Source organism: Podarcis gaigeae, assembly GCF_964106915.1.
Source record: "Podarcis gaigeae genome assembly, chromosome: 6".
Taxonomy (NCBI): domain Eukaryota; kingdom Metazoa; phylum Chordata; class Lepidosauria; order Squamata; family Lacertidae; genus Podarcis; species Podarcis gaigeae.
The window spans coordinates 72769336-72797249 of record NC_139682.1 but is presented as its reverse complement, the minus strand read 5'-3'; the positions used below and the strand labels follow the sequence as shown (position 1 = coordinate 72797249).

General features: G+C 42.5%; 2 protein-coding genes across 4 annotated transcripts in view; one reads left to right on the top strand and one right to left on the bottom strand.

Annotated features, from left to right (window-relative positions):
- The window catches only part of RPAP2 (RNA polymerase II associated protein 2), a 53084-nt gene extending 52470 nt beyond the window's left edge, over positions 1 to 614 (bottom strand). For all 3 annotated transcript variants that reach the window (XR_014565403.1, XM_083743403.1, XM_083743402.1), the window contains exon 1: positions 484 to 614. Coding sequence is in view for 2 of the 3 variants with exons in the window: in XM_083743403.1 (XP_083599529.1) it covers positions 484 to 538 (55 nt within the window). In the remaining variant the exon portion in view is untranslated. The remainder of the gene's footprint in view (positions 1 to 483) is intronic.
- GLMN (glomulin, FKBP associated protein) lies at positions 524 to 27174 on the top strand. The gene is made up of 19 exons (XM_083743411.1): positions 524 to 666; positions 2190 to 2250; positions 3159 to 3284; positions 4699 to 4818; positions 6107 to 6215; positions 9426 to 9672; positions 10940 to 11042; positions 12130 to 12317; positions 13596 to 13649; positions 14602 to 14632; positions 16716 to 16805; positions 19124 to 19165; positions 19257 to 19330; positions 19512 to 19596; positions 20444 to 20553; positions 22413 to 22476; positions 26011 to 26134; positions 26574 to 26656; positions 26785 to 27174. Exons 2-19 carry the CDS (start codon positions 2212 to 2214, stop codon positions 26899 to 26901), a joined length of 1806 nt encoding a protein of 601 aa, XP_083599537.1. The 5' UTR covers positions 524 to 666; positions 2190 to 2211; the 3' UTR covers positions 26902 to 27174.
- The last annotated feature ends 740 nt before the right edge of the window (positions 27175 to 27914 follow it).

Here is a 27914-nt window from a genome sequence, read left to right as displayed (position 1 = left end):
CAACCACGTAAAAAAAACAACTTTGGGGGCTATCTCCCCCCCAAAAAAAAGCTCAACTTCCCCCAACAACAAAAAATCCTGGCTATGCCCAACTTGGTGCCAACTTGAATAAAATACTGGGGGTGGCATATAAGCCCTAATCGACCACAAGACACACCATTAGAATGGCAATGCCCAACAACTTGTGGGGAGGCCTGTCCCCCTCAAATATTTTAGGGGGGCGTTGAAGGCACCTCGGGCCCCCAGGTGGGTGGAGGAGTCTGGCGCTGTGTGTGTGGCATGGGGGGCATTTTGTCCTCTCACTCCCGACGCCTTCAATCTCTCCCCCCCCCCCCGCAATTGTTTCGCCTCGCGGTCACCCCTCCAGGAACGCCGGTTGGTTCGTCCCTCCCCGTTCGCTACGCACGCACAGGAAGCGGGGAGGAACGGCCCACGGAAGGAAAACGGGGGTGCGCGCGTGCAGCGCCGTCGTCTCCCGTTTACCTGCGCGATGGCGGCTCCTAGGCTGGGCGGCGCTCCGCGGCTTCTCTTCCGCCATCGCCGCCTCTGAGCTCTCAACCGCTGAGGCGCTGTCGGGTGGGGCGGCGCTTCTGCTGCTGCTGCTGCTGCCGGCGGCCGCCTTCGCCACAAGGCCTAGTGGAGGTTGCGGCGAGGCTGCTTCTTCGGGTAAGCGGAGTCGTCTTAGTTCATGGTGGGCTGACAATTAAAAAAGAAAAAAGGGATAGAGAGAAGGAGCAGTGGTGACTCAGAAGCAGCAAACCCGTTTCTCTCCGTTTATAGCAGAGCTTCCTAAAGTCGGGTCTTTTTGGACTACATTTCCCATCATTCCTGGCTACTGGCCCTGCTAGCTAGGGACGATGGGAGTTGTAGTTCAGAAACCCAAGTTTGGGAAACCCTGGTTTGTAAGCAACTGAACTCCCAGCTTTTTCACTTTAACCGTTGGGGTATCTTTAAAAACAAAAACAAAAAACCTGCTTCAAATGAAACATAAAAGGACTCCTCTCGCATTTCTCTCTTCTTCTTTTTAATTGCATAAAAAGGGGTGTGGATATGCCACAGCAGCACTCAGCAGAACTGTAATAATATGCTCCATAGGCTGCAGTAAGCCTGAGGCGTGCCCCATTTAATTCGGATTAAAAGGGCTTGAAAAGCTTCCCTTTTAAGTAGGAGAGCAATGGATGTTGAGGCTGCCATCCCACCTCCATTTGCCAGGACAGATGAGAGCTTGGGTCTATTTGGAGAGCAGCAGGCTGAGAGAGGCTGCTTTGGGATGAATTCATTGTGGTGTAAGCTTTCGTGGACTTCTGTCCACTTCATCAGATGCATCTTCAAGGCGTCATGGTGGAGGGGATTAAAAGGCACAAAAAGTACAGATTACTGCATTTGGGTTAGCGCTAGGACCTATGCAGGATCAGTATGGTAACCCTTTACACTAGCAGTGATGATCTAACAGCCTAGGTGACGGTTCTTGGTTAATGAACATCTGCAGTGGGGAAGGAAGCCATTGTCTCTATTCAGGCCCAAAGAAATAAAGCTGAACTTGTTGATTAATTGATTAGTTTACTTTAGGACCTGCCACCGCTTGGGCTCCCAGGGAGTGGTGCTGTTGCAGCTTCCAAGGTCGCTTAATTGCTCACCGGTGGGCCAAAAAATGGTAATGGAGACATAGCCTGCCACCATGTAAATCCACAAGCTAATTGGTTCTCTTGCCATTAACAGTGACAGCTGCATTGCCAAGCAGTCCTACTGATGGGTGGGAGAGCCACCCTAGTCTGCCCTGCTGGGGCACATCAGCCCTAAGAAGTACCCCAAAATGCCTAGTTTGTCTGGAGGCCTGGAGAACTGGACATAGATAGCCAATGTGGTTCTTCTGCAGATACTACTGACTAAAACTCCCATCATCCCATGGCATTGGCCAGTGTTGACTGCAACTGACGGGAATCCCAATAAGTGGAGGACATTACATTGACTCCTCCTGGTGTAGGCAATACAGAGGTACAAGAGTCTGATTCTCTACAAGGCAGCACCCTACCTTTGCTGACTTACTTCAGTAGTTTTCTAGCTGGTCTGTCCATAACTTTCTGTTGGAGAATGTCAGCAGGAGGGAAAAGGAAAAGAAAGACATTCAACCAGTTCTGATTTAGTTTAAAGTGAGTCTCATTCAAGTCTGTCTTTTTAATTTGCTATAGAGTCCTTGAAGATCAGGAAATAATGGCTGAAGATGAACTTCGAGACATCATACAAAGATGTGTAAGTGATTGTTTTGCTTGTGAAACTATACCAAGTGGCAAAACCTACTGATCTAATAGTTTTTACATTCCCCTGTGAGGAAATTTCTGGGGGCCGCAAGCCAGTGCAAGATGGGTTTATGCATTAGGTGATACCCAACCACACAAAACTCAGATGTTTCTGTGGACATACCCTCACCTTCCCATCTGTCTAGGCAAACAAGAGGCATTGCCATAGTTCAAGGGCACATCCCAGCCAGGCAAAAGCATTCAAGGAGGGTGTGATCTGTTGCTAGTGAGAGTGTGGCTTGGGGAGAATCCTGAGAGGTGGGTCGAGAGGCCAGGATGACCCGATGTTGTCTCTGGGCTTGAGTTTCTTCATCCTTACTCTACAGGTAACACAGTACAACATTAATTGATCATCCACTCTGTTCTTCTGTTTGGGGACTGTTGCTACTACCCTCCATTTGCCTAGCAAAAGTAAAAACACTTTGTGTCTAAACCTTATCAATAGGCAGTAGTTTGGAGACAATAATTCTAAAAGACCGTGCTTTTGGGGGAACTACAAAGGACCATATTCAATTCATTCATTCCACTAGGGAGAGCTTGTACAAGGATGCCTGCTACTGCAGGATTTTCCCCTCCTCTCCTGCTACTGTGTCCTCCCCAAATATTCTGGGTTGGGAGAACCCCAAAGGAGAAAAGGGGAGATTGTTCTGTCAGCACGAGCATTTTGGGCTGCTTGAGGGAACAATCTCCTTAGCACTGCATTGAATACAACCCTAAGTCTCTGAACTTGCTGTCAGATTTCTTCTGCATGTGACTAAAGAATCTTTTTCGGCTTAATAAGGAATCAGTATTGCATCATGAAGGTAAAGTGTTGTGCATTTTAATTGCATATTGTGAATTACAATGGGAAACGTGTTCTAGCAAATTCTGGAAGAAGAGGATTTCAAAGGGGAAGACTTCAACCTTTTTCAAGTTGCGGGACAGAAGTGCTTTGAAGAAGGATATGTCGCTGATGTACTGGAAGTTGTTCAAAATGAGAAAAACAAGGTGAGTTTAAAATACATGTTTGTGTCATAACTACTAAAACCAGCTGGAGGTAACTGTACAGATTTTGGCCACGCACACATTGCTGGGGCAATAACATTCAGTTGCATTTCTTGGGAACATCCAGGCTCACTCCCTTTTGCCACCAAGGCAAGGGAGCCTTATTAAAACGGTTGGAATGAAAGGAATTGACCCCTATGACTGACTGGGCTTCCACCCTGTGGCCTGACAGTTTATAAACTTAGGATGTCATGGGAATTTTCCACATATGCCTGTGTTCTGAAATGTCACTGAGCCAGACCCGGTGTCCAAATGACCTTCAGGGCAAGATAGTAAGATAAACTTCATCATGGCATCCCTGGCTTGTCTGTTTTTTGTGATGCTTCTGGGAGGCTAATCCACACCACTCTTCTAAAATGTGCTGCCCCTACTCATTGGACTATGGGGCCTGCCTTTTTCCTTTCCTCCAGTTAGGCGATAGATTTATCACTCTGTGGCATCCACCCCTCCTGCATTGCTTTGTTTTGGGACTGGTCTCTCTCTTAGGAGGAAGGTTTCTGTTTTTGAATTGCACCAAAACAAAAACTAAAAGGAGATTACAGCAAGGAAGCATTCTTCTGGCCTTTCCTGGATCTTGGCTTGGGTCCCATAGGTATAAGGAAACAGCAGACACTGAACTTCATTTGTTAGGGGGAACACCAGGTTCCTCTGAACCCTCATAAAGAAGTCACAGTTGGTTTGGCTGCAGCACAGTTAGCAGGTTCTCTCTACACTTTCCTCTTAATTGCAGGGCAAGTAATATTTGCAGTATAACAAACTTAATCTTGTATTTTCCCAGTCTTGCTCTAATATAGATCTCCCAAGGCAGGAGAGCTACTCCTTTGCATATAACCTTTTCATAGAATCATAGAATTGTAGAGTTGGAAGAGACCCTGAGCATCATCCTGTCCAGTTCCCTGCAATGCAGGAATATGCAGCTGTCCCATACAGGGGTCAAATCTGCAATCTGGGCATTGCCAGAACCACAGTGTAACTCTTTTCTGGTACTTTCATCTCTTCCATAGCAAGTCAGTGTATTCAAAGACTCCATCTCAACAGTTCCTCATTAGACAATTCCCCATCTTTAGTCTCTTCCTACTATCTCTGTAACTAAGCAAATGGTGCAGGCAACCTGTGGGTGGACTTGTGTCTCTATGCAGAAATATCTTCTTTGTATTTTTCAGTTGTGATGTTTCAAGCTGCAAAGCTGCTATTGTGCCCAATGCTGGCATGTTCTCGGCAAACCATTATTTAGCTATACATAAATATTACAATTGCAGCTGCAGGGTGTTTATTACTGGCTTTCTTAAGCAAAGCACACAATGCACATTTTGTTGTTGTCATATAAATTGCCTTTTGGAACATTTCCCCCCTATAGGTTATTGTCAAAAGCATGGGCTGGAATCTTGTTGGTCCTTTAATCAGGTGCCTGGTGAAGTATAAGCAAGATGAAGTTGAGAGAGAACACTGCCTGAAAATATTAGATAAGTTGATGGAGGTAAATCACAGCATCTATCCTTCTAGCTGCCTCGGGACTCTTCTAAAGAGTATATTTTAGCTTTCCTTTTCACTGATTGATGGGTTTGGGAGCCATTCTTAGGATCTGAGCTCCTTGAGGGAGTAATGTTTGTCTGTGGAAGTGTGTGAGGATAGGTCCTTCAGTGGAGAAAGAAAGAGTTTACAGTCGTACCTCGGCTCCCGAAGACCTTGGGAGTTGAACATTTCGGCTCCCGAACAATTGAAAACCAGAAGTGAGTGTTCCGGTTTTCAAACGTTCTTTTGGAAGCCGAACATCCGACAGGGCTTCCACGGCTTCCAATTGGCTGCAGGAGCTTCCTACAGCCAATCAGAAGCCACGCTTTGCAAGTTGAACGTTTTGGAAGTCGAACGGACTCTGTTCGACTTCCAAGGTACGACTGTACTTAAATGGGTGACAAGTGACCAGGTGGATTGGGTTAGTTAAATCTGCATAAGTGAGGCTGGAATTCTAGATTGTATCACTTGAGACTGTGACCCAATTTGCATGTAATGCTAAGCCAAACCATGGTTTAGTGCAACTGCACAAGTTCACAAGGGAGGAGATTGCAGCCACTCTGTTCCTCCATGGTTTGGCTTAGTTTTGGGGTTGTCAGTATGTGGTGTACACAGACACTAGTGCAACCAGCTGTGCTTTCTATGGTGCCAACAAAAGGTCTCTGTAAATATCCCCTAAAAATGCACGAGAGACTGTTTGCTGCCCTTCTCATTTCCTGTTTGCACTGACTTGGCCTCACACTGAACATGCCGCCTTAAACATTTCATTGAGTGCATGGATTGGATGCCCACCGTTTTGTGATCCTGTCTCTTTCTCTGCTGCTTTGGATGTGGCAGCTGTTTTGTGTTATGCTGTACCCCCATGGCAACCATTTTGTGACTGGTGCCCACAGCATTTTCTCAAAATCCCAGACGTAGCCACTGACTCAAAAAAACCTTGGCAGCCCCTTGCTTAGTGTGCCTTTCAAACTGGACTTGTAGAGGAGGTTGCCTTGGCTAAGATTTTCCAGCATGTGCGTGGATAATTTTAGATCTCTTATGCAAGCATATGCAGATTTAATGACTGAACAACCGAAAACTCTTTAATTTTGAATTTTATGGATTTTTAAGAATAGGGTAGATGTCATTTATTATTGTATAAGATGCACTGGTTTGCCGTATGCTTGTCGTTGTAAAAATGGTGGCTTATTATCAAACGATGTCAAAAATAAACATTACGAGCAATATATCCCTGGCTTTTTCCTTTCTTGCAGCTGTGCAGTCCCAAAGAGCTTGTCCTGGGTTTCTTGGAGCAGATTGAACAAGCCTCCGGGGAATATAGGTCTCAAACTATTTTGCTTTTACTGAAGCCTTTGCAGGAAGGTAATGAGCATTTATTTTCTGGATACTGGACACAAGAGAGGGTGGTGGAGCACCTTGCCAGTTAAGAGATGTTGTTCAGTTGTGACTTTTTAAGGGACAGCATCCTAAGTGATGGTGGTGGTATAATTATTGTTTACTAGTACTTCTGTATTATCTCTACATGATATTTATGCCTTTTAATTCTATCTATCTAATATTTTTATTAAATTTGCAACAAAAACAACAAAAATAAAAAACAAACAACAAACACAACAGTAACCAGTATCAAATCCATAAAATGAATGCCGTGACTCCCCCCTCCCTGTTCCTTTAATTTTCTTTTCAACTGCATATCATTTCTATTCCAAATTATTTTTGTCTACCTCAAATTTCCTATACTATTTTTTTAAATTACAAGTGTTCTTAAAATCCTACCAATGTATTAACCTGTTAACAATACTTTTGCAAATACATGATAAACATTTCCCATTCTTTTTAAAATTTCTTGTCATCTTGATTTCTGAGCTTTCCAGTTAATTTCGCCAATTCAGCGTAGTCCATTAACTTGGTTTGCCAGTCTTCGTTGGTCGGGACTGCTGCCTCTTTCCATCTTTGGTATCCCTTTTAATTCTGCCCTCTAAGCAGCATACATGTTTGCAGTGAGTCTGTGGCAAGCTGTGCAGGCGGCGAATGAAGACCAGAAGAACGTGTGTTGGGTTAAAATTAGGCCACAATAGGTTTGATGTAGGCCTTGGGTGTGTATTCAGTGGTCAACCAGCCTGCCTACTGGTTGATTGGCACCCAGGGTTGACCAACATAATGGTTCCCGCATAGTGCAGCTCACTTTGGGCAGACCCTGTTTGGAGATTGACGCTGTGGCTTATTAGCCCCTGAGTTGGTCTTCTAGACAGGAAGAGCTATTCTCCCATCCCCACTAAGGATCCAGCCCCATGCCCCTTCCACCAAACACTTGTGGCAATTGCTATCCTGCAGGCAACACCTAGCCAATCCCTGGCTCTGAGTGCAGTAACTGACAGGTGTCCGTAGCAATTTGTTGTTGTTTTTGTTTAGTCGTTTAGTTGTGTCCAACTCTTCGTGACCCCATGGACCAGAGCACGCCAGGCACTCCTGTCTTCCACTGCCTCCCGCAGTTTGGTCAAACTCATGCTGGTAGCTTTGAGAACACTGTCCAACCATCTCGTCCTCTGTCATCCCCTTCTCCTTCTGCCCTCAATCTTTCCCAATACGAGGGTCTTTTCCAGGGAGTCTTCTCTTCTCAGGTGGCCAAAGTATTGGAGCCTCAGCTTCACAATCTGTCCTAGTGAGCACTCAGGGCTGATTTCCTTAAGAATGGAGAGGTTTGATCTTCTTGCAGTCCATGGGACTCTCAAGAGTCTCCTCTAGCACCATAATTCAAAAGCATCAATTATTCGGCGATCAGCCTTCTTTATGGTCCAGCTCTCACTTCCATACATCACTACTGGGAAAACCATAGCTTTAACTATACGGACCTTTGTTGGCAAAGTGATGTCTCTGCTTTTTAGGATGCTGTCTAGGTTTGTCATTGCTTTTCTCCCAAGAAGCAGGCATCTTTTAATTTCGTGACTGCTGTCCGTAGCAATTAGCAAGGTCTAAAGCAGGCTTCCTCAACCTCGGCCCTCCAGATGTTTTGAGACTACAATTCCCATCATCCCTGACCACTGGTCCTGCTAGCTAGGGATCATGGGAGTTGTAGGCCAAAAACATCTGGAGGGCCGAGGTTGAGAAAGCCTGGTCTGAAGAGTGAGCTGAACTACTCCATGAGGACAGCCAAAAACCACAGCCAAGATGAGAGGGAAAGTTAAAGCAAAACTGTGCCATTGAGTCTCTCTATCCTTTAGATCCCTGGAGCGGACCTGTGTTGGTGAAATCTTCACCCAGGTTTGCTCCTGAGCTCTGCCCACCCTACAGGAGCCTAGCTTTTGCTGATTGGCTACTTGGTCTCTTAGGCATACCCAGCTTTCCCATCATGCACCAGAAATGCCAGCTGCTTTCACTGCCACCACCATGCTGAGGTGCAAATGCCACTCCCAGCGATGCACTGGAATGGAGATTCTCTCTCTCTCCTTTTTTTTTATCCTTGCAACAACCCTGAGCAACAATTTATCTCCTCCTCCATCCCAATCACCACCCTGTGGGTGGAAATACTGTCTTGGATCAGACGATGCAGCTGCACAAGTAGGAACATCTCTGCTTCCACTGAGGAGAGTCCATGATCTTTACTATTTCACTAATCCAGAAGCATTGGGTGTCGTTCCAGAGGGTCCCCGCAGCTGCTTTTGGGTGATGGTGGACCCAGCAAGGGGTTACAGCAGGAAGCACAGAATGAGGAAGCTCTTCTATTCTGTCCATTCCTGGTTGCTGGGTTCCTCCACTATTAACCCTTTCCTTCTTATTGAAGGAAAGCTGAGGCTGACTGAGATAAGAACCTGCCCAAGATTACCCTGAGAATCCAGAGCAAAATTAGTTTAGCATGGGGTTTGTGTTTGTGTCTGCTGTTCCAAAAGAGAAGTTAAAAAATACAGTGTGCACATTAAAGCCCATAATAACTTGGTTACCAACCTATGGGCTTCCTATCTAACATTGTTAATTTTCAGTGGGAAAGGATATGATTGAAAAACCAGCTACATACAGTCGTACCTCGGAAGCCAAACACCTTGGCACTCGAACGTTTTGGCTCCTGAACACCGCAAACCCGGAAGCGAGCCGGTTTGTGAATGTTCTTTTGGAACCCGAACGTCCGGTGTGGCTTCCGCGGCTTCCGATTGGTTGCAGGAGATTCCTGCAGCCAATCGGAATCTGCGCCTTGGTTTCTGAATGTTTTGGAAGTTGAACGGATTTCTGGGACGGATTCTGTTTGGCTTCCAAGGTACGACTGTATATTCCAGTTCTAAAGTAAATTTAACTTTATTGCATTGCATTATATAACTTGAAAGGGAGAGGTGTTGGCTTTTTTTGTACCATGTTCCAATGCGAATGGTATTAAAGCTTCTGAGCTCCGTAGAACACCTCAGGGAGAAGGTGAATGTCCATTTCTGAATGAGACCTTGGTGAAGCTTAGAATCAACAGCTGGTGTCGATTCAAGAACCCCATTTTACTCAGTTCCTTCTTGGATGGAAAAAAATGTATATCTAATTATTACAACGTAAACCTTGTAACGAGCATTTTGCATTTGTTTTTCTTTGTTTTAGTGCTTCTGAAACTCCAGAATAAGAAAGCCTATTCGGTGGGGTTGTCATTGTCTACCATTTTGAACCAGATTTCGCTTCTGCCAGTACCTTACACAAAGCAACAACTACAAGAAGACAAGCATGGTCTTTGCCAGTGTTGTAATGCTTTAACACCTTTTGTGAATCCTTTTGTGGAGGAGGTTGTTAAACACATTGAGACCTCATCAGGTGAAGATTACAAAGAACTGAAGGAGGAATTGCTAAAATAGTAAGTACCCCCCCCACACACATAACTTTTGCTTAAAGTGGTTTTTATAATAAAGCATGATGCTATGTGTTTGCCAGCAGACAAACATGTTTGAGCATTGGGCTGATAAGCAAAGTAAGAAATATACCGCCAAGACACAGGCTGCTTGCTTGTCTTTACGTGAGGGACTTCCTGGGCTTGTATACCCTGCCTTCTTTCCTTCAGGTTCTAAGTGACAAAGCTTATTTTTTTAAAAAATAAATTCAGTATTTCAACTATTTCAAAGTAGAATAATAGAATCATAGAGTTGGAAGAGACCACAAGGGCCATCGAGTCCAACCCCCTGCCAAGCAGGAAACACCATCAGAGCACTCCTGACATATGGTTGTCAAGCCTCTGCTTAAAGACCTCCAAAGAAGGAGACTCCACCACACTCCTTGGCAGCAAATTTCACTGTCGAACAGCTCTTACTGTCAGGAAGTTCTTCCTAATGTTTAGGTGGAATCTTCTTTCTTGTAGTTTGGATCCATTGCTCCGTGTCCGCTTCTCTGGAGCAGCAGAAAAAAACCTTTCTCCCTCCTCTATGTGACATCCTTTTATATATGTGAACATGGCTATCATATCACCCCTTAACCTCCTCTTCTCCAGGCTAAACATGCCCAGCTCCCTTAGCCGTTCCTCATAAGGCATTGTTTCCAGGCCTTTGACCATTTTGGTTGCCCTCCTCTGGACACGTTCCAGTTTGTCAGTGTCCTTCTTGAACTGTGGTGCCCAGAACTGGACACAGTACTCCAGGTGAGGTCTGACCAGAGCAGAATACAGTGGCACTATTACTTCCCTTGATCTAGATGCTATACTCCTATTGATGCAGCTCAGAATTGCATTGGCTTTTTTAGCTGCTGCTGTGTCACCTGGCTTGAGAGTAATAGAGCAGAATCCATTGATAAGTTGCAGGGCATAAAAAAACCCCAAGAAAAAAGCCCACAAGTTGTGGACTTCAGTTTTTTCTTAGGTCCCACACGTTTCTCTTTCCCGGCATCCCAAACCAGCAAAGTCTTCGGTAGCTACAGGGCTTGTATATTCTGCCTTTCTTTCTTCAGGTTCTAAGCGACAAGGCTTGTTTTTACAAAATAAATTCAGTATTTCAACTATTTCTTGGCATTGTGCCAGTTCCTAAATTCCAAGGTGTGTTCTTTCTTCCCTTCAATTTCAATTTCCGTTACCGATGCCTTTTCTAGTGGTTATCATGGATGCTTCCTGTAACGTGCTTGGACGCTTTGGTTTTCAGTTGCCTGAAAAGCTTGAAATATCCCCTTCTAATGGCAGAGCTGGATCAATTGCCTGAAGATCCTCCTCAGTATTCCCTAAGGCAGTTTGCTGCGGACATACTAGTAAGTACACCTTGAGTGTTTATTTGGTAGTGGTGGTTTTTTGCCATTTTTTATACTTGTGAAATAACAGACTTCCTCCTCCCATTTTCAGGATTCACAGATGGATTCTCTAAGGTGTGGGGAGTAGGGGGACCTCAGGCTGCACATGCTTGTATATTTGGCTTTTTCTAACGTAACAGTGAACCAAAATAGAGCTTGTAATTTGGTAGTTTGAACAGGTGGTCACATAGCTAATTTAAACCTGTATTCTATTATAGCTATTTACATATTTTGAGTCAAGGATATTTTAGGTTGCCACTATTGTTGGTGTTTATTATATGCAAACGCAACATATATATATATATATATATATATATCCTCAAAGTGTTTTAAAAGGATATAAAAATATTACTGCAAAGAGAAGGTTGCATGTAACGCCCTCTCGTCAGATGTCAAGGAGATGAATAACTATATACAACTTTTAGAAGACATCTGAAGGCATCCCTGTATCAGGTGGTTTTTAATGTTTGATTTTTTAATATTTTTATATGTGTTGGGAGCTGCCCAGAGTAGCTGGAGCAACCCAGCCAGATGGCTGGGGTATAAATAATAAAATTATTATTATTATTATAACAAAAAGTAAAAGCTAAAAACTTTTCTAAGGAGAAGTTTAGATTATTCCTGTTTTGTGGAACACCATCCCTGTTGAATTATGACAGGCACCCACTATTTCAGCCTTTTTAAAAACAACTAAAGACATGCTTTGCTTTGACAAGCTTTTTCATCAGGGTGGAGTATTTTTTAGAAAAAAAAGGTTGCTGCCATGTTTGTTTGTTGTGTTGTCTTTGTGGGAGAGTTAAATATTATACGTACGTGTGTGTGTGTGTGTTTGTGTGTGTTTATTGTGTGATTGCAAATCAGCTTGTTACTTATGTTAAAGGTGATTGATAAATTAATGAAATATAATATTAATGAAATTTAAATACAAAAACACGTTTATGAAAAAAACAACAACAATATATTTCTTTCCTATCACTTTGATGTATCTTGCTCACTGTATATATCTCCAGGCATGGAAAATAGCAAGTCCTCTTCTTTCTTTCAATAGGGCATTTTGCTGGATATTAGAGATTTGCTCCCAAAGGTATCCTCTTGGGATAGATGCAAATATGAATGCTGGGATGAGGACATACTGGAAATGGACAAAGAGCAATCAGCAGAGTCTCTGGCATGTCTGTCTTATATGGTGTTTGTTCAGGACTGCTTTGGTATTGATTGCCTTCCAGTCGTCTTCAAGTAAGTACTTTAATAAGAGAGGCATTGGAGACTTGTGTCAGGGACTGTGCTGAGGAGGGCTGCACTGAGGAGGAATGGTGGGAGCCACCCCCTCCCCCTGATCCTGAATCTTCCCAGGAACAGGAGGACAGCGTAGATTTGGAACAGTGGTTTGCAGAGGGGCCTAGTTCAGAAGGCAGAAGCTGGGAAATACTGGATGGGGAACAGCTAGAAGAAGAAGAAACACTGGGAGAGAGGGGGGTAATAGATTCACAGTCGTTGGACAGCATTCCTCCACTGCCCTCCCCAAAGTCGAGAAGAGCTCAGAAAGTCTCAGAACAGAAAGCGCAGAGGGCACAAGCTCAGATTATAAGACGTAAGAGTGGCGTAGGTTAATAGGGACGGAAGGGGGAGTAAGCCTTAATTGGGAGCACCGCCTTTTCTAGGGAGACATGTTCTTATGTCTCTCACTGTGATTATTAAAGAATCTAATTGGTAAGATGTTTTTTTCATTTGATCATCTTATTTACTGCCACGGGGGAGGAAGCTGATTCCCCAAAGCCTGACAGCTTGTAATCCGGGTGACCCCACAAAGCTTAACAAAAGGTGGTTTTCTGTTGTAGTTGAAATTCAGGGCTTAGCCACAGCTCCCTTCTCGGCGCTCTTTCCTGGCACAGTCCTTGCTTTAAGGCTCCATGTCTCGAGCGCCCTTTTATTTTTGCTCCGGAACTTTCCCCATGAAAACCTGCTCTTTAGCGATCAGTTGGGGCAAACGCCAATCTGTGGGAAACCAGAATTAACATTTGCTGTGATTGAGAACTAGAGAGCAGATTTTCACAGGGAAAACTCTGGGCAAAAATAAAATAAAATGCTCAGACACAGGGTTTTTGAAGCACAGGCCTGTGCCCGGAAAAAGCATGACAAAAGGTAAGTGTAGACAAGCCCTTAGTTACATATTTATATAACAGTGGGCAGGCAAGTTAATAAAAAAAATTGTGGGATAGCATCTGCTGTGAACTTATTCATATGGCTTGCTTGCTGTATGTTGTCACTTGCACTGATACGATACGATATCTTTATTGTCATTGTCCCTTGCGGAACAATGAAATTGAAAAACTACATAAAACTACCACGAAACTACATAAAACTACATAAAAACTACATAAAACTACATAAAAACTACAACATCTGCAGGGCGATAGGTTCTCCACACATGGTTTAACATAGAATGGATGTTGCTTTCTTGCCTAGATTTTGTGTATCTTGTAGGTTATACTTATGAATTACTCTTTCTTGTAGCCCATCATACATTCTGCAGTGCAACATGGTGCATGTTGGAGTTCTGTTGAAAAGGTAAGCTATCCATCCCTTTTCTCTTTTGTTTCTGTTTTTATCAGCCTGTTCATGAAAGGGAACGATGCTTTAAGAAAAAATACAGTTGAAGAAGCTTAAACCAAAAAAATCACACTGAGGCAGCTTTGTGCCTTTTGAAAATGTAGTAGCTGTGACAGTGAAGGCTTGAGCCTACCAAAACTGGTACCTAAACTCCAGCTTCAAAGGATAATGCTGCTTCTTTAACCTAAGCAGATGTGTTCTTCCAAGAGTGGTCATCTACATTCATACGCTTGGGTTGGGGAGGGTGGCAACCGTCACAGCAGTAGATTGCAACTGGAGTGAGGAATTGTAGCAAAAGTTGGCGCAGGATCTGACCTACAGGAGTACCATGTGACTTAGGCAGGATTGTTTGCGTAACCCAGGCACCTACAAAAGCATCACAGGGAATTGCTCAAATTGAGGACACTTTGCAAAATACAGTGGTACCTCGGGTTAAGTACTTAATTCGTTCCGGAGGTCTGTTCTTAACCTGAAACTGTTCTTAACCTGAAGCACCACTTTAGCTAAAATGTTCTTAACCTGAAGCACTGTACAGTGGTACCTCGGGTTACATACGCTTCAGGTTACATACGCTTCAGGTTACACACTCTACCTAACCCAGAAATAGTGCTTCAGGTTAAGAACTTTGCTTCAGGATAAGAACAGAAATCGTGCTCCGGCGGCGCAGCAGCAGCAGGAGGCCCCATTAGCTAAAGTGGTGCTTCAGGCTAAGAACAGTTTCAGGTTAAGAACGGACCTCCAGAATGAATTAAGTACTTAACCTGAGGTACCACTGTAGTTGCTTAGGAAGGAGGACTGAGGCTAATGCGTTGGAAACAGCACATCTTGGCTGTTAAGAGAAAGGGCAACAAAAGATGGATTTTTAACTGGCATTTAAAAATACCTGATAAGTGTTTTAATTTTTTTGCAGGACAGAAGAATCTATTTTATCAAAAGGACTTGTAAGTGTAGTCTTTATATACATGCTACCATTCCCTGTGCTTTCAGAAAGCATAAACTCAGTCTCGCTGGCTATTGTTGTCATATTAGTTTTTGTAAATTAATGGAGGTGTCCTTATTTTTTTTGGTCCAAGGACCATACACCCTTGGCCAACCTGTGGCGGCTTGGGTACCAACGAAAGGTGCAGCCACCCTGCATACACTCTGGCCTATGGGGGCACACAGCCCCACCACCTGATCCTTGCAGATCAGCTGAGAGGAAGGAGTGCCCCCTGCCTGCTTATCAAATGAACAATCTGCTGCCAACTGAGGGAACAGTCTGCATCTGTGCACCCCATCACTGTCTAATAATAAAATATGTTTTTGCTGTTTCTGGCAAAAAAAGAGACATTGGGAGGGAGGAGAGATAATTGCTGTGGAGGCTGATTAGGCCCCCAAACTTGGGGGTTAGCCACCCCTGTTTCAAATGATGAGATGGATGTGAGTTTGCGGCCTTCATTATATGTCTACCTCGGAGTAAGTCTCACTGAACTCGGTGTGACTTGTTTCTTTATACAGAAATAGGATTGGCTGGCATCACTCTTGATTCCGCATATAGCTTTATTGGCATTCATTGCAGCTGCATGCGTTTCCATGGAGTTTACTTCTAAGCAGGTATCTTTACGGCTGCAGCATGACTTGCCCCTAAGCATGCTTCTATCCTTAGCATGTGCACTTGCACAAAGTTTAAATTCCTGCCATGGCAATTGGAGAGGCATAAGTTGGACGTGCTGTAAGCCAGATTGCCATTGGTCGATCCTTAGCCCAGTATTGTCTATACTCTGGATGACTAGCTGTGGCTCTTCGCGGCCCGAAGCAAAGGGCTCTCTCCTCATCTTCTACCTGATCCTTTTAACTGCAAGCGCCAGGGATTGAACTTGGGCCCTACCGCATTCAAAGCACATCTCCTCCTCCTCCTCCTGAGCTGCAGTCCCTCCTGGCCTAATCCATTAAACACTGTTGCTAAGCAACCAGGCCCTATTAATTTGAATGTAGTTTGCTGAGAAGTTGCACCCACTGCAGCTGAAAATAAATGGAGGCACGCTTGACGGATTGTGCTGTGCTTTTGCTGGTGTTTTTAAAGCACTGTCAAAAGCCCTGGGGACACTTTTAATTCAGGCCTTCATGTAGAGTCTGAAAACATGGCTACCTTGAAACACTCAGTCTGCGCATATTTGCTCAGAATGGATAAAGCCATTGAATCTGCAAATTCCCAACATCCTGTCAGGCACGACTAAGGCTGTGTACACCCCGTATATTTAAAGCACATGACTCCCCTGTGGCCCAAATCCTGGAGTCTGTAGTTTGTTAAGAGTACTTAGGGATTGTATTTCTGTGTGGGGTGGACTACAGTTCCGCAGAAGGAAGCCATGTGCTTTAAATGTATGTTGTGTGTGTAGCCTTAAAAACAGAACCCAGGATGGGGGCTACAGTGAAGAAAAGATAGAGCTATTAAACTGGAAGAGGTTTGATTCCCAGGGTCATCAGGAAGCAGGTTTAGCCACTACCCCAGTGATGCCTCTTGAACACACCTTTCCCCTATTTACTTCAGAGGGCTCAATAAGAATGTGGCATGCGGAAGGCAAACCCTGATAGGATCCTTTCTGACCAGGATCCCACTCTTGTTTACGGAGAATCGTGGCATTTCACAAAGGTCCTTGTGCGTTCTAAGTCCTTCCTCCTAACCTCCACCCCATCTGCCATAGTGGCGACCATTTAGCTAACTGAAAACGAAAGTGGCTCCCAATTCAATGTGGGACTTGCATTCCAGTTAAATGTAGGATTTCTAAAGTACTCGTTTGTCCAGTACTTTAAAGTCCTGCCTTCATGTGTCGCCCCAAAACAGGTACATTCGCCTCCATCCGTTGGTTCAATTGCACAGAAAAGGCTACGATGCTTACATGTGCAGTTCTTTAACGCTCATAGTGGTTGCTCTGTTCTGCCTGGTTTTCTGTTCTATCAGTTGGGAAATGTTCTTTTTTGCGCAAATGAGATTAATACCCATGGTCCTTCAAAATCAATATACTGTATTAACTTAATTTGCAGGCGCTATTGGAGAACTGTCTACTGAGGCTGGAAGATAATAGCCTTTTGCTTGAGTATTTGGAGTTCAAAGGCTTCATTACAACACCTCAGGTAATATGATGGAAACCATAAACTTTTAATTACACATGCTACACTTTCTAATGTGTTATTTCCCAAGTGCTTTGAAAAGAATATAAGCTTTAATTATTTACCCAGCGTTTTAATATGACTAATACAAAAAGGCTTCAGACGGGGCTAACTAAACAGGCTGATACAAACAAGCATTTAAAACCTTCAATCTGAGGCTTAAAGCTTTCAGTATACATTCTTTTTAAGATTTTTTTTTTCATTTACTGGGATGTGCTCCTTGTAGATATTTTTAGAGCAAAAAATGAACCTTAGCCTCTACCTATGTTAAATAGTCCTGTAGAGAATTGATAAATGGCAAAGTGAAGTGAAGTCTATCCCAAAACTTCATAGAACTTTGGAGACATGGGTATCAAATTCAGTACATGTTTCAAGTTAGAATAGCAGTGTAAGCCCTTTCTCCATTTTCAAAGGGGGCAGCAAAATGCAGTGAAATGAGTACATTGAAACATACCCCACCCCACCCTCCCACTATATATAAGGGTCTGGTGACTTCTGTTTCAGTGTATCTGAAGAAGTGTGCATGCACATGAAAGCTTATACCAGAACAAACTTAAAGGTAAAGGTAAAGGTACCCCTGCCCGTACGGGCCAGTCTTGACAGACTCTGGGGTTGTGCGCCCATCTCACTTAAGAGGCCAGGGGCCAGCGATGTCCGGAGACACTTCCGGGTCACGTGGCCAGCGTGACAAAGCTGCATCTGGCGAGCCAGAGCCACACACGGAAACGCCGTTTACCTTCCCGCTGGTAAGCGGTCCCTATTTATCTACTTGCACCCGGAGGTGCTTTCGAACTGCTAGGTTGGCAGGCGCTGGGACCGAGCAGCGGGAGCGCACCCCGCCGCAGGGATTCGAACCGCCGACCTTTCGATCGGCAAGTCCTAGGCGCTGAGGCTTTAACCCACAGCGCCACCTGCGTCCCAGAACAAACTTAGTTGGTCTATAAGATGGTACGGGGCAATTTTTTATTTTATTTCGACTGCGTCAGACCAACACGGCTACCTACCTGAACTGGAATGAAAGTTCGTGAACACTTTCAAACCTCATGCTATATTTTAGATGCAAAGCCAAGCTTTTGCATTTTCCCCCCAAATCCAAAATACATCCTAATGTGATATCTGAAGTGCAGCCTCTTGAACACTTCCCTTACTAGTTGCTGTTTTGGTTATGAGTATTTTTGAAACTTCCAGCCAAATCCTTTGAATCTTTACTAAGTCCCACTGACCACAGTAGAACTTGACTCTCTAGTAAGTGTGAAGTTAGGATGGCAGCTTGAAGCATATCGGAGCAGAAGAACAAAATGTTGTAAGAGGAGGAGCCACCCAGATAGTTGCAGTTGGTTTTCCCACCTTTTAAGTGTGCAAAGTGAAGAGCACAAGATGGTTCTTTTGTTGGTCAAAATGAGGATGTGAATAGGATTTCCCCAGAACTATGATGTGAGAAGGCTCCAGCAGGAATATAGAAACGTTGTGAGCATAACTTGATTCTCTTTCGCATGTATGCAGACTGCACAAAGTGCTCACTTAAGTAGATTAAATTACATGGGGAATCAACCAGTTAGGTAAAGGTAAAGGTACCCCTGCCCATACGGGCCAGTGTTGACAGACTCTAGGGTTGTGCGCTCATCTCACTCTAGAGGCCAGGAGCCAGCGCTGTCCGCAGACACTTCCGGGTCACGTGGCCAGCGTGACGAAGCTGCTCCGGTGAACCAGCACCAGAGCAGCACACGGAAACGCCGTTTACCTTCCCGCTATAAAGCGGGACCTATTTATCTACTTGCACCTTAGTGTGCTTTCGAACTGCTAGGTGGGCAGGAGCTGGGACCGAACGACGGGAGCGCACCCCGCCGCGGGGATTCGAACCGCCGACCATGCGATTGGCAAGTCCTAGGTGCTGAGGTTTTACCCACAGCGCCACCCGCGTCCCTAATCAACCAGTTAATGGACTTCTTTTCTTCTCGCTATAATCTTGTGGCTGTCTTGGACATAATACGGTATCTTGAGTTGATGCATCTCTGTCACTCTCTCCTTAATCCACTTCTCTCTGCCTTTATTGCAGCTAGTACACTTACAAGATCGCTTACTGCCCTGACCCCTCCAAAATGTGTATGTGCAGTATTGTGGCTTAAGGACGGAGTTACAGCTTTACTGCTCTGTTGCCTTTATTTTTGTGAGTTGCAAGTTAGTTCTTTTTAAACAGCATTTTAAATTGTTTTCGCTCTCAGTGGGGTTGTGTTATCTGAATTTCCATTTTATAATTTCTATTTTCCCTTTTTTAACGGCAGGATTTGGTAAAGGTCATGACGCTGTGCCCTTTTGAACATCTGGTACGTAACTGGGTGTCATGTGGTTTTAGAAGTGTTGCATCTGAAGTGCAGTTTTTCTGATCCCCTCCTTGCTACGTCTGCTTCCATTTAGAGAAAGAAGAGTTTAAAGATTTTACAATTGTATATAGAGAAGTTTGAAGAAGAGGGGAAATTCACATTGTTCAGGTATGTCTGTTCTCAGATTACCCCCCCCAAAAAAAAAATCAGGCAATTTAGAGTTCCAATAACTGTTCTTTTATTTTACCACAAATTGGCCTTATTTTTATTGCAGTCTTTTATTCTCTAGTTGTGTTGCAATTATATGGTTTGGGGCATAATATTTCCTTTTCTATCTTTTGTGTCGCAGATGTTTGTTGAAGACAAGTAACCATTCTGGGGTAGAAGGATTCATCATTCAGAATATTAAAAATCAAATTGATTTATCCTTACAGGTAAGGAAGGTTACTAAAGATAAGAAAGTGGGAAAATGTACACCTATGTATTAGGGTGGGGATTCAGAGTGGTCCATGGATACACACTGTTGATGGTAGTTTTTGTAAAAACAGAGAAAACAGTACTTGAAAAATGCCAGTGATCATAGAAAGGGCCTTTTTCATGTAGCACAACTATTTTCAGTGCACGTGTTATAAAGTGCATTTATCGCTTTTTTTGCTGAGGCATTCCCACTTAATACCATATCTTTGTGGTAGAGTTAAGAGGACATTAAAAAATGCGACACCTCTTTAAAAATCCCAAACCTTGCAAAGCTGTATGATTCATGTAGCTTAAACACATTCACAGAAATATACGCAACACTTTATTCTAATTTTTATTATACTATTTGGGTTTAGTGGTCATTGGTGGTATATTGGAACAATTCTCATCTTGAACCTGTTTTAAATACTAAGGATCAATCTTAAAGGGGAAGGAATTAAATAATAATGCAATGTTGTGGAATGACTGTGTCATTGTTCCCCCATAATGCTGACTCAAACCATAGCCTGGCATGAGTGCACAAGCAAACAGGCTTCCAGAGAGCAGATCACTGCCACTTTGCACCTTCCCAGTCATTCTGTTGCAAATGAGCTAAGCCTTACCTGTTTGACTTAGCCTTACCTGCAACCTGGGTCTATTTTAGGCAAGAGTAAGAAGCAATAATATATGGTTGCTCGTATCATGCAACTGGAATACAAAGTTAGTAGTTTCTTTTCTGGAACTTGCTCATCTGTAATATTGATACAGCTCCTGGCTGCACAAAGAACATATCAACTGTTTCCTATTCTGTATGTTTCTTTTCAGAGTACAACGGGAAGTAAGTTTTTTACTGGACTCCAGTTGGCCTCACTGTTAGACATAATACTGTCCCTTCCTGAAGGTGCTGAAACTGATCTCCTTCAGAACTCAGACAGGTGAGGTGATAATTGCAAAAGTATTTTTGCTGAGCCCCCCCCCGCCCAGATGCCTTCAGTGCAGCTTTTAAAACAATGTTGGCAACTTAAGTTTACTAACACTTAGCTTATTTTACCAGAGCTTTCTGCACTAAGATCTACAGGTGATCAGAAGACATCAGACTAGAATTGCAATTTGGGGGGAGAATAATCTTTGGGTCTTTTGCTTTTGACTTTCAGTAATTAAGACCATGTTCCTAACTATAAGTATTAAAATGCGCATCAGATTTCATCTTGTCTTTTAGTAGGCTTTAAAGAGCATTGAACTTGTGCGTCTGCTGCAGGGACTCCAAACTGTTCCAGTGTCCAGCATCTTTATTCATCGAGAATCCCCAGGCAGTCTAAATGGCCATTAGAGGGACTGGACATTTTCGGGAAACTTTCCTCTAAAGGAAACTATAAAGCCTTTGTAATGCAATCGTTTTCTTGGGCTTGGCAGTTCATGGAGCTGAGGATAGATGTACATAAATCTGATTGCCAAGAAAGTAAGCACTCTGTACCCTCTGGCAAGGAGGACTCTTAGTGGCCTGTGTCACTTGCCCTTCAATTTGGAGAAAAGAAACACTTAATTGGCAGTTCTCCCCCTGTGTTCCCCCTCCCCCACTTTGAATGGAGACTTACGAAAGAAAAAGCCTCCATCCTTCATCTCATTTGTGCTTTCTAGAGGACTCAAGGAATTGGTACCAAAGGATAAATGAAAGCCTTGCTATAAGCCAGTCTGCTATTGTTGGCTGCTGATCAGAGAGGTATGCTTTAGCTTACAAAACCTCAGTGGAATCTGGTTTTGAGACATCACATTTGGATCTTTCTGATATCAATGGAACGACTAGAAGTGAAGAGAAGCTGAGCTTGCCTGTAGCATCTTTTGGGCAATGAATGTGTGAGAGTTGAGAAAGGATTGTTGTAGACCGCAAAGACTTTTCACTTCTACCGAGTGGTCACCACTAGGGTTGATGAGTGGTGGATCATCTGCCTTGCACGCATCCCAAGTTCAATCCCTGGCGTATCCAGATAGAGCTGGGAGAGTCTCTTGCCTCTGAAACCCTGGTCAGTGCAGACATTACTGTGATAGATGGATCAGTGGTCTGATCCTGTATAAGGTGACTTTCCATGTATCACTGTTTGATTTTTTGTTTTGATTTTTGATTGCTGAAGAAATTATTTGGAAGGCAAGTTATGTTCTGTATGTGATATTACCACTTCAAATAGTGAGTTTGGAGCATTGGCTCGATTTTCTGTTACTGTACATGCCTAAAGAAAGCTGCCTTCTGTTCATCCCATGACATACAGATACAAAAAGACATGACTATAGTGGGAAAGTGGGCTAGCTATGCAGTTTCAGTGAGACAGGCAATCCAGTAGGATGGTTATTCTGTTGGAAATAAGCAAGATTCAAACTGAATGATTTACCTCCCTCCCTCCCAGACAATCAGTATAGTTTATTGGTCAACCAAGAAAGGTTTCAGTTGTTCTCTTGTCTGTTTTACTGCTTTTTATACCAGTTGCCTTGGAGGCCTTGGAGTATTCTATTATACCTGCTAAATTACTTGCCCAGTCTTACTGTAAATTAACACTCCAAAGGAGCCCATTTGGATATAACTGGCTAATTCCACTTGATAAACTATAAAAGTCTGCAAAGGTTTTCCAGGGATGCTCTGCAGGAGGGAGGGGAATCTAGCCTGCTCCATCTTTTCTTCATTTTTGCAAGATCTATTTTGTATTCCAGCATAACCTGTTTCACATTAATTCCTCCAGTGGCATCCTTCTGTGGAAGAAAAATGTAGATGGCGAGGGATTGATTCTATATTTCTAATTTGCAGGATTATGGCATCACTAAACCTGCTGCGATATTTAGTCATTAAGGATAATGAAAATGACAATCAAGTAAGTGATGAATTAAAAAAAAGACCCTGCTACATTGGGGTGTGTGAGAGCGTGCATGTGTGTGAGAGAAAAAAATGTGTTAACAATCACCAAAGATCTGTGAAAAAGAATGCATTTGAAATACTCTGAAATGTGATAAAGCTCCTTTTTTATCTATGTGTACTGGAGCAGAAATTGAATTGCCACATGTAAATAATGCTTCCTTGGTTACATAAAAACAAAGTTTTAAATCTCTGAATTTTGCACATTTCCCCAAATATATCTCTACAAGACATTTGGACTTCGAAAGTGCTTTTTTATTTTTAAATATGCTACTTCATTGCAGAGAATTTTTCCATGAATGTTCTATTCCTTCTCAGTATGTAGGGGATAAAATAGCAATGTCAGGGTTTATTCATGAGTCTTTAGGCAACTTAGCCCTGAAGCATTTATTCTTTAATTTTCAACTGGGATGAAGCTCCTTCATTTTCTATCCTTTTCTGCAGCTCCATCCTCTAAACAGGTCAACCGTACTACAGGGCACTTGAACTGAATTTCAGCTTGACAGTTGATTTAAGCCAGCTCTGACAATAGCAGTAGTGATGGGTTTATTTGAATAAAATATGTATTTATGTCCATCTTAAACAGTCCATGATGAATACCAATTTTCTTAACAGGAGAAACTGCTTAAGAAATCTTAAGATTTCTTCTCTTCCACCCCCACAGTAAAGTAAATAGAGAGTGCACCCTAGTATCTTCTATTCTGAGACTACCTAATGCAATGCTTAGCATGCCTCTTATTATATAAGATGTGAAATCTCAGCTTGTTGTGTCAAGGCGATGAGTAGGCTGAATTTAGCATTGCAAGCAAAGCTCTTGAAATCAATAAGAAAAAGAGAGAGCAGCAGAGCCAAATAACAGCAATATAATTGCTGCTGTAAACATGCTTTACTGAACTGTTGTCTTTAGCTAAATTCAGTTCTGCCAGAGGGCAAATAGCTCAGCATCTTGAAGGCAGCCCAGTTTGGAGGGTTCTATTCTGATCTGGCAAATAATTTTATGCCTCTCTAGCAGAAGCAAAGCTTCACCTCCATTTTCTGAGTGTATTTAATACTGTTGCCCTGTTCACTGAACTCTGTTTTTGAAGACCTTGCACCCCAGCTTTATATAAATATTTAACTTGCTAATCATGTAAACTACCTTACATATCAGGTTTTATTAACAAATATTAGTTAGGGTGCATCAATCAAGCACACAACCTGATCTGGATCAATAGTAAAACCTACTGATTTTAGTGGATTTCGATTATTTGAGGGGTTGTGCATGATGAGGTTCCATTGAAATCCCTTTTATTTCAGTGGGATTTAGGTACACCTAATTTTGGATTATTCCCGTTTTACTGTTTCTGAAATTGGAGTTTAGTGTGTATAACTAGTAAGTGACTTTCCTGTATCCAGTTTGGAATTAATGCAATTCAAAGTTGTTTAATTAAGACAATGTGTGTTAGACATCTCAAATTCTTAATCGCTTTTGCACATCATTTGGAAATTGGGAGTCTACTATGGTCAGGAGATCTTGCCAATGACTTAGACTGAACAAGAGTGGCAGGGTTAAAGGCTTTTATTTCCCATGGTGTCAAGCCTTGGATCCTTTCTAGGGTACAATGGGGCATAGAATCTAACTCCCTCCTGATCTAGATGAGATTTTTTCCTGCCCCAGTAATACAGACACTCCCATTCAGCCCATGAAGAGTGGAGGCTACGGGTAGTATATGTGGCACATTCAGAACATCTAGGTACCATTAGAGCTGTAGTTTATGGAAATAGTCAAGCTCTTTTGACTCCGATGTCTGAGAGAAGACTCCAATTCCTGTCTTCCTATCTGTACACACTAAAGTTAAGAGTAAGGTTGAAATATTCAGGTTTCCTTGGGAAGAGCTTGAGCAAAGAGTCAAAGGATATCTTAAAACTATAATTGTACTAGCAATAGATGGTTTCCTACTGAGCACTTTACTGGAAATGTCTGTTCTTTCAGCAGAAACAACCTGAAGGTGAGGAATGGTGAATAAAATACCTTTTGAGCTACAGCTTAGTAAGGAGTAGACTGGGGCAATCTTACCCATGAAGCTTATTAGTTAAAACTTGTTAGTTGAAAACTTTATTTTGAATTTCAGTGATTTTTACCACTGTGCACCTTTCTCTACATGATTATTTTTTACTGTGTATTTGGCATTTGCATTGTCACAAAAGGCACAGCCGCACTAATCAGCCCATTTCTCCCTGCTCCACCTATGCACAAACTCCTCTGCCCATCTCTGGCCTCAACACATCCTACAACATTGAGTATTCATAGTGCTGCTCTAGCTTAACATTCAACGGTTGTAGCACTTTCAAGTGAAACGGCTTATGATTGATATGGTGGTTTTTGCATGCTCATATCCCTATCCAGCTGCTGCATCTTGATGGATAAATGGACTGAGATAATCAAAGGAGCAATTTAGATTTAAATATTGCCACAGGCTCAGCATCAGATTTGTTTCCTAATGCTCTTGAGTGTGACCATTTAGCTGAGGTTCATTGCCACTTAAAAAAAAGCCAATGTAGCTTTAGTTTTCTGGCTGCTTCAACTCTAGGTAGACCACTTATCCCAAAAAACACCAATAAGTTCTGTGTCAGTAGGGGAGCAAATACATTGTTAACCAGGAATTGGCATGTTAGACACTGCGAGCAAAAAAGAAACTTGCTATATATTGTACAGCAGCATAGATCCTCTAAATGGAACAGGCATGATAAGTAAACCATCATGCACCCTTCTACTCGTCCATAATAACTAATATTTGATACAGCTTTGAATACCACACAAGTTGTTTGCTTATAAAATAATACATTGTACTTTGATTACAATAAATAAACTGGAGAAGAGAATTTCTGTACATCTCTTAACATAGGAAAAACCTGTTTTCTGAATTGCCTAGAGAGGAGGGGAACTCTTTGACAGTCCTAGATCAGTATTTTCATTTGATTGCCAATCACAAGAGCATTTTAAAAAACAACAACTCTCAAGGGTTTAAATTGTAGCAAGTCAGTAGTAAAACCTATTTTTCTTAATCTCAGCCAAGAAGAAAGCTAGCCAAAAGTTTAGAATATGTGCAGCTTATTTCATGGTCCTTACACAATTGATAGCCAAGCAGCCAGATTCAGTGACTGCCCAGCAAAGTGTGTGTCTTTGAAAAATCCATCACACCCAACATATTGCTGGTGGGGCAGTACTGGGCTGGATGAGAGACAAGTTATGCAGACCTTTTCCATAGGACACTCTAGCAAAGATAACATTGAAGCCTCATTTACAAGTATGCCAAGTGCTGCAGTTAGAAGGCTGGAGAGGCTACATGGATTTAGCAGATTGCAATATAGGTCAGCATTACAGGATACTTCTTAAACTCCTTTCCTTCCTTAGACCAGCAGATTATGTGCCTGAAGAAAACACTCTGTTAGCCTTGTGGCTCTCGCTGCAACATTACAAATTGATTCCCCCCCCCCTTCTTTCTTTCCTAAGACCTGTGTGTGGACAGAACTTTGCAAAATTGAAAGAAATTTCTTGAAGCCCTTGCACACTGGACTTAATATGTCAAGAGCACATTATGAAGCAGAAATAAAGAATAAAAAAGAGAACAAAAGAGGTTAGTTGACTTCATTATTTGTGTGTGCATGTAAGGTTTAGAAATTGTGTGCAAGTAGATCAAAGCAGGAAAGGCAGACTGCATTTTAGACAAAAGACTATAGAGATTAAAAGAGATAAAAGCTGACATATTTGTCATGATTTCTGTGTGAGACTGCAGTCCTGTACCATCTGTCCTGGCAGCATTTCATCAAGGCTTTAGGCAGAGATCTTTCCCTGAGATCATTAAATGAAAATGAAAGGACTGAGACCAAGACGCTCTGATGGCCAAACCTGTACTCTGCCATTGGAAAGTAGTTATTTTTGGTCACAAAGATCAGAAATCTGTGGCTCTTTAAAAAATAAAAGTTCAGAATTGATTTTGCCATATGATGCGAGTTTGTCTAGTTTTGCCTATCAAGTAGACACACACTTATTCTTGTGTGAATCTCATGTTATAGAATCTCATGTTACCAAGAAGATTTGCTCTTTAACAGTAGCTGGAGAAAAGATGCCCCACATGACAACTGAAATGGAGCTTCAGGTGAGTGGTCTAGTTTTGGAGAAGCTGCTAAAATGTCGGAAGGTGGGCTTTAGGTTTCTTTTGTATTCAAAGTGAATACAAACTGGTAAATATGCAATAAATAACATTAATTTCCTCTAATATTTCAGGTTCTCCACTCGGCTCTTTACACGTTTGATTTGATAGAGAGTGTTCTTGCCAGGGTAGAAGAACTCATTGAAACCAAAACAAATGCTGCAGCTGAAGAAACTACTAGGATCAAGTGATGCTTTCTGCCTCCCTTATCCCAATAGTGTTTCACATTGTGCACTCTGTTTCTACTTCTGTCATTATGACTTTACTTGAAAAGATAAAAATACCAACCTTTTAAGTATACACCAAGTCGTCATGACATAGCTGCTGGAAAAGAAGGTCCAAAAATACTTTTTCTACACCTTCAGATTTTAAAGGAACTGTTAAACCAGACTGGTATTTTTACAAAATACGTGTAGAAGTGTGTCTTAGCATTCATTAAAAATGCTCGTCCAAGATCAGTGAAAGGAAGCCTCCGGCAATGTTTTTGGTTGGCAGAACTCCCAGGAGCATCTATAACTATGAGGTTTCATGGGTGGGTGGGTAACACAGTGAACTTTTTCATGGCACAGCCTGTTTTATAACCCTACTGTGACATAAAGCACATGATTCAATGAAATGGCAAAACAGAAATGGGAACACGTGTTCTCTCTCAAGGATTCTTTTTCAGTGACCAGAACTGCAGAAGATTTTCATTGTTTTCCCTTAGGCACAGCTTTATACACACCCTGTGATGGTCCTCTAATTTTCACCACCCAAAATACACCACATAGAAAACAGCCAACCTATTTGGTACAGACCTCAAGTATTCAGAAAATAGCAAGGAAAAAGCAAAAATAAAAGTGATAAATTCCCTTACTGGCATTACATCATACCCACAAGAAAAGTAAAAGAACATAAATGCCTCAAGATGTAGGATATGGGAATAAATATAAATTGGCAAGTGCTGTATTGACATTAGAGAGAGTACATTCTAAACTTGCAGTGTAGATACTAAGAACCCATTTCAGTTATCATAGAACTGATTCGGAGATATATAGCAGCATGTTGCAGCACTGTTAGATGTAGGCTGATTAAACAGTTACCTGGAGAAAATTGAATCACCTCATAGCAGCAAGGCCCACCAGCGTATCATTATGATGTTACATTAAGATGACATAAAGGTGAGTTATCCTATCTACCATTTCAGCTATGAGTAAATTCCTCA